The 10,916-nt window shown below is 38.9% G+C and overlaps 1 protein-coding gene across 1 annotated transcript in view; it reads right to left on the bottom strand.

The window, feature by feature from the left end:
- The window catches only part of bms1 (BMS1 ribosome biogenesis factor), a 40,863-nt gene that overhangs the window by 10,839 nt on the left and 19,108 nt on the right, over nt 1-10,916 (bottom strand). The window contains exons 12-19 of the mRNA XM_044179200.1: nt 9,997-10,148; nt 9,777-9,858; nt 9,370-9,449; nt 7,090-7,278; nt 6,669-6,857; nt 4,893-5,073; nt 1,224-1,282; nt 628-750 (exon numbers count right to left, since the gene is read on the bottom strand). Coding sequence (XP_044035135.1) covers nt 628-750; nt 1,224-1,282; nt 4,893-5,073; nt 6,669-6,857; nt 7,090-7,278; nt 9,370-9,449; nt 9,777-9,858; nt 9,997-10,148 — 1,055 coding nt within the window. The remainder of the gene's footprint in view (nt 1-627; nt 751-1,223; nt 1,283-4,892; nt 5,074-6,668; nt 6,858-7,089; nt 7,279-9,369; nt 9,450-9,776; nt 9,859-9,996; nt 10,149-10,916) is intronic.

Genomic DNA, 10,916 nt, shown 5'->3' with positions numbered 1-10,916 from the left:
TATATATATATATATATATATATATATATATATATATATATATATATATATATATATATATATATATATATATATATATATATATATATATATATATATATATATATATATATATATATATATATATATATATATATATATATATATATATATATATATATATATATATATATATATATATATATATATATATATATATATATATATATATATATATATATATATATATATATATATATATATATATATATATATATATATATACATATATATATATATATATATATATATATATATATATATATATATATATATATATATATATATATATATATATATATATATATATATATATATATATATATACATACATATATATATATATATATATATATATATATATATATATATACATACACACACATATATACACACATATATATATATATATATACACTATGCTGCAGATCAGTCTTTCTGGAGCAAATGTGGATTTTTTGCATTATTGATCTATCACATCCAATTTCACTTCTTTTTAGTTTTTAACTAAAAGCTAGAAGCTGTAGATATTGTAGACCTAAATGAGATAGTTAAAAGACAGATAGAAATAAATAAAAGTTTCCCTACCTTAATGAAGCAGGTGTTCTTGAAGATCTTGTAGGGGTAACCGATGAGTTTGAGCTTCTTCACTATAGTCACAGACTTATCCAGGTCCAGGATGACTCCTGTGGCTGCAATACGGAAATTAGCCTGCAAAGATGGTAAATGGACTGTACTGATATAGCGCCTTTCTAATCTTTCTGACTACTCAAAGCGCTTCAACTAAATATCTCATTCTCTCCATTCACACACTGATGGCAGAACTGCTCATCAAAGTAACTACGACCCGCTCTGCCACTAAGCCACAGTCGCCCCAAGAGAGGAGACATGAACTTATAAGTCAACTAAATATCACCCCAAAGCCGTTAATGCATAATTCCATATGAATAATTTAGTCAAGATTTTTACGACTTGGAGTCACATGAGAGTTAAATGTTGAAAACAACAACAACAACAAAATAATATTGCCATTTTACCATTTTGCACACTGGCAATGTTCTCACTTCTATTACAACTGGAATTTTATTAATTCCATTCTCCATTACATCATCTGAAGAATTTAAATTGAACCAACTGTTCACACTGATCTTAACTGATGTAACTTGAGTGAATGACTGACTTACTTTAGTTCCTGCTACGGACTGCACAGCCAGGAAGCCAGTGCCTTGTGGAGTAACAGGACCTTCAGTGAGACAAAAGGAGAGAGAATATTATTTATTATTATCATCAGATATAGCTGATAATTGTCGACATGACTGCAAAACATTTATTCTCAACAGTTAAGGAATAAAAGTCTCATTATACAGGAAGATATTACTTCTACTGACTTTACAGAGCCAATACTCATCACAGATGACTTAAAAACCCTTTGTCTCACCTTGGGCTCAGCTCTTGGGTGTGGAGGGCTTTGGAATGGAGGGTGTTTCGGGGGCTGGATTTAAGGTGATTAAAAAAATGGAATTGCTCTCTTTTGAATGTTAATTATCAGTGGGTATCTTTTAGTTGTCTTTAATTGTTTCTTCTAATGTTTGGAGTTTTCCTTTTATAATACATTGATCTGAATTATTTAGATTTATTGTTATGACTTTGTACAGATTTTCAAAATGTGCTCCCCAGATGTCACCATTTTGGATGGGTAGTGCTTGTGATTGCATTGTGTTGAAGTTGTTCCACATATCCCAGAACTGATTTTGATTAATGGTGTTCTCAATATCTTCAAGTTTCACATGGGTATAATTTTGTTTTTTGTTCCTAATTGTACATTTATATTTCTTTAAAATTTTATTGTACCTAATGTGTATGTCTGTGTTGTCTGGTTGACGATGTTTTTCATTTGCTATTTTTCTCAGGTCTTTTCTGATGGTCTTGCATTCTTGATCAAACCATTTGTCTGCGTTTTGCCTTTTAAAAGGCTTCCATTTTTGTTTTATAAAAAGGTCAGGTTTAATAGCTTCCTTATGAAATATAATGATGTCATCAATGGCCCTGTTTACACCATCTCTGGTTATATTGATTGATACATATTGATTTTGGTCATATACTGATATGTCATTCATCAGATCAGGTGAGTTCAAGGCCTGGGGCCCATGTGTAAGTAGGATTAAATTTTGTGGTCTGAAGGGGGGGACTGCTGTCTGACAGAGATGCACTACCTCCCTGCCACTTTGGTTTATTTCAGAGTCAAGGTTGTTCCGAGGGGTGATGGTTGGTGTGGTAAACAGGGGAGATTGACCAAACACATGGTTGTTGCCCTGTGGGTCCATGACATCAGGTTAAATTCCTGTTCATCCATTGAGATCTCCAATTAGAAGCACGTTTCCCTGGGCCTGGAAATAGGTGATTTCTGAGTGGAGAGTTTCAAAAATGTTTTCATCAAAATAAGGAGAATCTACTGGGGGTATACAAATAGCACAGAGATATAGATCTCTATCAGTTATGCCCAAGATTTGATCTAATCTTAACCAAATGTGTGATTTACTTGTGAGATCTGACAGTACAGATCTCCTTTATACCACACCAAGATCAAGCTACTGCCGCATAGGTCTGCTGCTGTGGGTGGGGACGGGGACAAGGGGCAGGTGCTACTGCATAGCTCCGCTGCTGTGTATGGGGAAGGGGACCACAGGCAGCTACCGCTGCATATACCCGATCCTGTGGGTGGGGATTGGGACTAGGGGCAGCTACGGCTGCATAGCTCTGCTGTTGTGGGTGGGGAGGGGGACAAGGGGCAGGTGCTGCTGCATATCTTTGCTGCTGATGCTGTAAAGGGGTTGGTGGAAGGAGGGGGAAGGTAACCTTCTCTGGTTGTGCTTCACAGTGATGAGGTGGTGGGCGCGTGGGTAGTGGGAGGTCCAGGCTGAACTGCTGTGTCTCCTCACAGCCAGGAGGGTGATCCTAGGGTGGTGATGGGGAGGTCTGAGATAGTCTCTAAAGCTCCTAGTCGAGGAGAGAGTGGGAGCACTGCGTCCCAGGATCCTTGCAAATATCTTCACCCTCTCTCTGTGTAGATGGAGTCCATCATAGAGTTCCCAGGTGCTGATGGACATTGGGTAAGGTGGCACATCCTCTTCTGATCTCCATATTAATGTCATGGATGACATGGGGAGGGGTCTCTGTCCTAGGCAGCAGGGTGGAGACCACAATGCAGGTGTCAGGGAACTCCCTACTGGCCTGCTCCGCCATCTTCCTCACTGCCTCAGCAGTGTCTTTACGGAGGCTGTTCAGGTCATTTGTTCCTGTGTGGATCACCAGGGATTGAGGGCTCCTGAGGGTCTCTTTTTTCAATAGCTTCATTGCCTGGCCTGTGGTGCTGCAGCGTTTAGACAGATGGCCACCCACCCAGGGTCTGGTTCTGCTTGAGGTTTCTGCCTGTTAAAAACAGGTTTTTCCTTGCCACTGTTGCCAAGTGCTTGCTCATGGTGGGAATTGTTGGGTCTATAAATAATATTATAAAGAGTACAGTCTAGACCTGCTCTATATGAAAAGTGCCCTTATGTTTTGATTTGGCGCTATATAAATAAAATTGAGTTTAATTTAATTAAATCTTTATAAATTCAAGTCTAAGAAGGATGAAGATTCCTTTCTGTATGCTGGTGTCATGGATGGAATGAGCTACCTCTTTTAATTTAGGAGGGGTCAAATCATCCTGCCTTTAAGGTATAATTTAAACAATAGCCGTTAGATAGAACTAATAGACTGTAGAGATCTTAATATGTTTATGTTTTACCTTTTAATTGATCAATAATTGCATCTTGCAACTATGTCATACAACCATTGTCTTTTATGATGGGATTTATTTTTTGGGGAATCTATGATACTTTTTACCTTGTCTGCTGGACAAAAAAAAAAAATCAATTGTTTGTTCATATGACTCAAAATCTACTTTCTAATATATATTAGAACTAATACAGCTCTGATATTTCTGTCTGTTTCCATCTTGAAAAAGGTTGGTGGACCATGAAAACACCAGAGACAATGATGGCAATAAGTCCAGGACATCATTGTTCTATCCCTGACAGAGTTTTAGCACACACGTGCTTAATGGTGCATGTCAAACATGTTCAGCCTTACGGTCTCTTCCATATTTCATCCTTTACAAGTGTTCTGTAGGCTGAAAACTAACTTTTACCATTCACAGAGTGGTGTCTCTTTCTCTGAGAAAACATCTTTGAAGATGTTCTACTATGTTGAAACTATTGCAAAAGGGGAGGTTTTCAAAGTGTGAGGCGGGCCTCCCCGGGGGGGCTCCCAACAGTTTCAGGCGAGGCTCAGTGAATGGAAGTGAAATATTACATTAGTTATCAAAAGGACATCACATTGATAAGGGAATTTTACGGTTTTTCCCACTTTTCATAGAGTCAGAAACTAATAAATACCATAGGACAGACCTTTTTATGTATTTGGTGTAGTCTGAAGTTATGTCAAACAGCAATATTCTATCTTGATTCTTGAGTGTCTATGGGATCAAATAACATAATTTGATCCAATAGCTTTTTCCAAGCTTTGTCTGAGGGGAGGCCCACAGTCTCAGACTTTGAAAACCCCTGGTCTAAAGCATGGAAACAGGAAAATAAATTGACTTTTTTTTGTAAGCAACTGATGGAAACGTCTTAATAAGAATAATATCTTACTCTAATTTTTAGCCTGAATCAGATTATTATGTGCATGTAAACACATCCATTCAGAAAACAAAGCAAACTACAATATACAACCAAGTTAAGATCCATAAAAAAAATCTAAATATCACTGTACACCAGCAGTCAACAGTGTAGTATGCTTAAACTGTGTCTTACCCCAGATGGAGGCTCCACAGTGCATGTGCTGCGGTGTGTATTTGAGCAGGCGGTGGCGTCCGTTGTGATCCTCAATGTGGTAGAGGGGGATGGTCTGGAAGCGCCTCCAGCCTAATGACAGGATGAGGGGGTCCCGTGTCTTCAGGATGCGGTTATACCAACGGTGTTTCTTCAGTCGCATCTGACATACACACACAGCTTTAGATATGTGCTCACTATTTTAAAATGTTTCTAAGAAAATCTAGGAGGAAATGTAGGGATATTTCTCATGTCAGGAGAGAAATTACCCTCTGTAAGAAGCAGCAACCACACACACAAAATTATGCCTGATAATACTATTTGACAAGTACACGAGCCTATAGCAGCCATAGTTGCAGTAATTTCATTTTATCCCATTATCTCAAGATAAGTTAATTATCTCATTATTTGGAGATAATAGTTATTTCTGCTAATTTCTATGAGATTAGCTTGTTTATGTTACTTCCAGATATTGGTTCTAATTTTGTGATTCAAGGAGCAGACCCCATGAGCAGAGGATGTGATCAGCCAATCACATTGGCTCCTCTCACAGTCTTAAAATGCAGTGTTCTTTCCACCATGATGCACTGAAACTTTAATGGGGAAGAGAGTCCAGACAATCTTTTTCTGGGAGGAAACTAATATCTCCAGTTAAATACAATAAATGAAATAGAAATGTGGTCTATTGTTATGCAGATTGACTGTATTTGTTAAATTTGGCTTTGTCTACTAGTCAAAAGGCTACTGCCAAAGCTGGGAAGGAAACATCTGTCTGCCAGGGGTAAGTGGAAAAACTGCTGAATAGCTCAACTAATATGAAAAAGTAGACTAGGTTAGACGGAAAATAACCATCCAAGTAGGATTTTTAGTTCTTTTGACACAATAACCAGTAAGCAACCAACTACAACAGGCTGACAGCACAGTACACACCTCCCACCAACCTGAATCAGTTTAAACACCTTAACACCACGTGTTGCCACTGATATTGCATGAAAACGAGTTAACAAGATTGCAGAGAAGTGAAAATAGTTAGCTTAAAGTGAGATGAATAAAGATAAATGGATTAAATAGCTAGCGAAGAGGATAAACAAACCTAAAAAAATTTTCACTACACTTGAAACTTGAACTTTTTGTAGTGTTACTTAACAACCACTTCAAAAATCAATTGAAATGAACACTTTGGGTGGTGTCAATGAAGGGGCACTTTAGCTCATCTGGTAGGGATGTGGGGGTATGTCTCAAAAAAATAGGTTGGGAACCACTGGTCTAGCTAACCAGAGTTGTTTTGCAGTAGCTTCTGATTGGGCAAGACTGAATCAAGGTAATAATGGTAAATCTGGCGTGCGTAAACCCAATTTAGAATGTGGTTCCATCAGGCTGATTAGACTTTAAGTGCCAGTAACACTTGTAATAAACATTGTTGATTGACACCCAATGAAAATATACAGTATGGTAATCAGTTCTCCACAGGGCCACCATGTTTCCATGTGAGCTCTGGATGTAGCGCACATCCACATACTCTGCACATTTGGCACGGCACACTAAATTACAGCCATTGCCTTAAATATATAATCATATAATCCAGCATTTTTTCTACATTATTTGGTGAAATTAACAATATCATAAACTGGATTAGTTGTGAAAAAAAGCCTTAACAAGACGCAAACCATCCGCAACCTCACTGGACATCCACAAGTACTACTAGTCATGAGCAAACAAAGTGCTAATGGCAGAATACAATGAAACCATTGCACATACCTGCAGGTATCCTACATTGCCCTCACCAGAGCCCAGACCTCCGAGGATGATGGGATAATGGGGATCGAAGTTGGTGACAAACTCACAGGGTAGAGAGGAGATTTCTAATCTAACATACATTCCTGGTCGGAAGCCTTCGTACTGCACTCTGGTCTCATCATCCACATCCTCAAACTCTGCCCTGTTCAGCTGAGGACAGAATGCAGAAAAATATTCTCATAAAAATACTCATAAATAAGCCAGGAATCTAATGAATATGAAGACAGCAACACCTAACGAAGCAGAAAGTGAAATTATATATCCTTTTGAAATGTTGTGTAGGATTTTCTGTATGATGAATCTTTATCAAATGAATGAATTCCAACACCCGTTGTGTACTACAGAGCTCGTCTCTACAGAACGCCCAAACCAGTTGTGGTACCTCAGCCTGCTTTTGCATCTCCTCCTTCAGGTCGTCAAAGTAAGTGGCATCTCCATCATCGTACTCTGCATCGAATCGCTCCTTCAGCCTGCGTTTCTTCTCCAGACGCTTGTTCTTCTGGATCTCCTCATCATCCACCTTCACCAGACTCTCTTCAGCTTCATTATCTTCATCATTCTCACTAGTTTGCTGGTCACAAGGTGTACAAGACAAAACATCATCAAACTGAGAAAAATAAAAGGTATTAATGAGTTGCAGGAGCTGTAAACCCTTAACCATTTGTATATTTAAAACACATTTTTGCTTTAGACAATTCAAATAAGGTAAATTGTAGCAACTTAAACATGGTATCTTTCAGGGTGTTTAAATCCACATCTGCAGAATTGTAGAAATTGTAACCCTTGCATACATACCAGCCAAGGGCAAAGCTGAATATCATCATCAATCATTTAAAATCCAATGGCATAGCCATTTAAACCACATTAGCGGTCTGAGACACTTGTCCCTTACCTACAGCATGCAAGTTAACACTCTAGGCCATTTTAGGTACAGTGCATACGGAAAGTATTCACAGCGCTTCACTTTTTCCACATTTTGTTATGTTACAGCCTTATTCCAAAATTGATTAAATTTATTTTCACACACATGACGGGCACATGACAGCCCGCCTGGAGTTTGCCAAAAGGCACCTCAAGGACTATCAGACCATGAGAAACAAAATTCTCTGGTCTGATGAAACAAAGACTGAACTCTTTAGCCTGAATGGCAAGCTTCATGTCTGGAGGACACCAGGCACCGCTCATCACCTGGCCAATACCATCCCTACAGTGAAGCATGGCAGTGGCAGCATCATGCTGTGGGGATGTTTTTCAGCGGCAGGAACTGGAAGAAAACCTGCTCCCAAGCGCTCTGGACCTCAGACTGGGGCGATGGTTCATCTTCCAACAGGACAACGACCCTAAGCTCACAGCCAAGATAACAAAGGAGTGGCTACGGGACAACTCTGTGAATGACCCTGAGTGGCCCAGCCAGAGCCCAGACCTGAACCCGACTGAACATCTCTGGAGAGATCTGAAAATGGCTGTGCACCGACACTCCCCATCCAACCTGATGGAGCTTGAGAGGTCCTGCTAAGAAGAATGGGAGAAACTGGCCAAAAATAGGTGTACCAAGCTTGTAGCATCATAATCAAAAAGACTTGAGGCTGTAACTGGTGCCAAAGGTGATTCAACAAATTATTGAGCAAAGGCTGTGAATACTTATGTACATGTGATTTTTTTGTTTTTTATTTTTAATAAATTTGCAAAGATTTCAAACAAACTTCTTTCCCATTGTCATTATGGGGTATTGTTTGTAGAATTCTGAGGAAAATAATGAATTTAATCCATTTTGGAATAAGGTTGTAACATAACAAAATGTGGAAAAAGTGAAGCGCTGTGAATACTTTCCGGATGCACTGTACAAATTTTACCTCTGTAGTAATATTGCAGAAGCCTGGGAACCAGACGAATCTGCCGAGCTCATGTTTCATTTGATCTGGCAGGTACGTCTGGCCCCGCTGCCATTCAGACAGATTATCACCTGTCCTGGATTCAGTCGGGCCAATCACAGCTGTCTATTTAATATGGGGAAGGTTTGATGTGATGACTGACAGAAGAGCGTCATGGATCCAGATTTGAAGTCACATGTTTCACTGCTCTGACTGGTTGATACAGTGCAAGGCTCACAAACTCAGATCAGACTGTCAAACAGCGCTGATCAAATATGAATCCAGATTCTGCATTGCCTATTTCCCCCCTCAAATGTTTCCAGAAACACATTTTAGTGTACTAGTGTACTATTTAGCTGTAATTTGAGAAAGTTTTGTTACCAGGCTGCCATTTTTTTACTGCTTGAACACGGACCAGGCTCCATGTCAACTTGCATGTGTTGCTCAGCATGTTCAAAGCAGTACTGAAAAATATATTCTATGTATTTTAGAAAGATCAATATAGCCATGCACTCAGAACTTGATCCAGTAAATACATACAAAACAAAATGAAGTAAAAGTTAATTTGTTGAAATGGGCACTGAGGAAATTACAGTTTTGATGCCATGATTATATTCTAGTAGGACAGACATTACTTTACATGACCATTGGAATAGTGGCACAACTTAAGTCAAACACTGTTTATTTTAACACAGCATCCACTACAATGCTGACATCCTAACTACATAGAAATATTGCATAATGTTTCAATGGTCAGCCAGTCAGTGGAAATTGATGTAAACAGGACCTACCTCAGCCTGATCCTGCTGCCCAGTTTGGCTTTTGTGGACTTCTCCTGTTTCCAAATCCTCAAAGTCACCATACAGCTCCTCTAGACACAGCAAAACAACAAAAGACTGTATGCATATGTATTTTATGCTACCACATGGTTTGTGTGCTTCAATAGTCAGAAACAAAACTGTGGTTTCCTATGAAAGGCCTCTTGAAAAGCTCAGCTACACCAGAAGGCTTCTTAACTGAATGTCCAAATCCAAATTGCTCAACCATGTAAACCTCTCACATGTGTCTGTTACTGAGGGTTCCACACTGAATAGAATAATTCAATAATTATAATTGTTTACAATTTTTTTCAACTATAAGTCTAAAAAGTAGATCAATGTATTTGGCTGAGTGGAGTGGTTCTCCTCTCCTCTCTTACCATCCTCTTTCAGCAGTGTGGCAGCATCTTGGCCCTCCTCCCACTTCCCTGTTACAAAGCAGTCCCTGATAGAGTTCAGCATCTGGGGGGAAAAATATTACAACCTTTAAGTATCATTTCATTTTGTTTAATTTCAACATCTTTTTTTGTATTTGTTTTCATATCATTAGGAACTCAAGACACTGTCCCAGTAATACCAGTGTATTAGTAACCACTATACCTCCTCCAAGTCCCAGTTGTGGGAAGTGTCAGGGTTGAAGCGGGAGCAGTCGAGAGCGTTTGCTTGGAAATGTTTGCTCTTCTGAGGGCGGCTGACTCGAAACAGCCCCCCCAGCTCCTCCTCCTCATCCTCAGAATCATCTGCCTCTACAACTAATAACAAAAATTATGTTGTCAAGAGACACTAAAAATCAGAGGTATAGATTATCAAGTGGTTTTGAAATTATATTCACAGCACCTCTGACATTCCCTACAAAATGCTAAAGCATGGCTTTATATCTTCCATTTGCCACTTGGTCAGGTAGCTGTTCCGTAGCACACGTTTGCTTGCGACAACAAACAGCTACAGACAGCTAAATGGTAAATGGACTGTACTTATATAGCGCCTTTCTAGTCTTTCTGACCATTCGCACACATTCATAGACCGATGGCAGAACTGCTCAAAGTAACTAATCATTCATGTTCAGTGTCTTGCCCAAGGACACTTCGACATGTGGGCTGAGGGAAGCCGAGATCGAACAGCTGACCTTCCAATTGGAGGACGACCCGCTCTACCACTAAGCCACAGCTAACAATACTAGCGACAAACAGAAGCTGTGTAAATACCCATATTATGGTGTGGTATTGTGAAACATGAATACGCAGAACATACATGGATTACACTTAAGAGTAGTTTGATCAAGATACAGTGGTGTGAAAAAGTGTTTGCCCCCTTCCTGATTTCTCATTTTTTTGCATGGTTGTGACACTTAAATGTTTCAAACTAATTTAAATATTAGTCAAAGATAACACAAGTAAACACAAAAGGCAGTTTTTAAATGATGGTTGTTATTATTAAGGGAAAACAAAATCCAAACCCACATGGCCCTGTGTGAAATAGTGATTGCCCCAACTGTTAAAACATAACTTAACTGTGGTTTA

This window comes from Siniperca chuatsi, linkage group LG20, assembly GCF_020085105.1.
Source record: "Siniperca chuatsi isolate FFG_IHB_CAS linkage group LG20, ASM2008510v1, whole genome shotgun sequence".
Taxonomy (NCBI): Eukaryota; Metazoa; Chordata; class Actinopteri; order Centrarchiformes; family Sinipercidae; genus Siniperca; species Siniperca chuatsi.
This window is presented reverse-complemented; position numbering and strand designations above follow the sequence as displayed.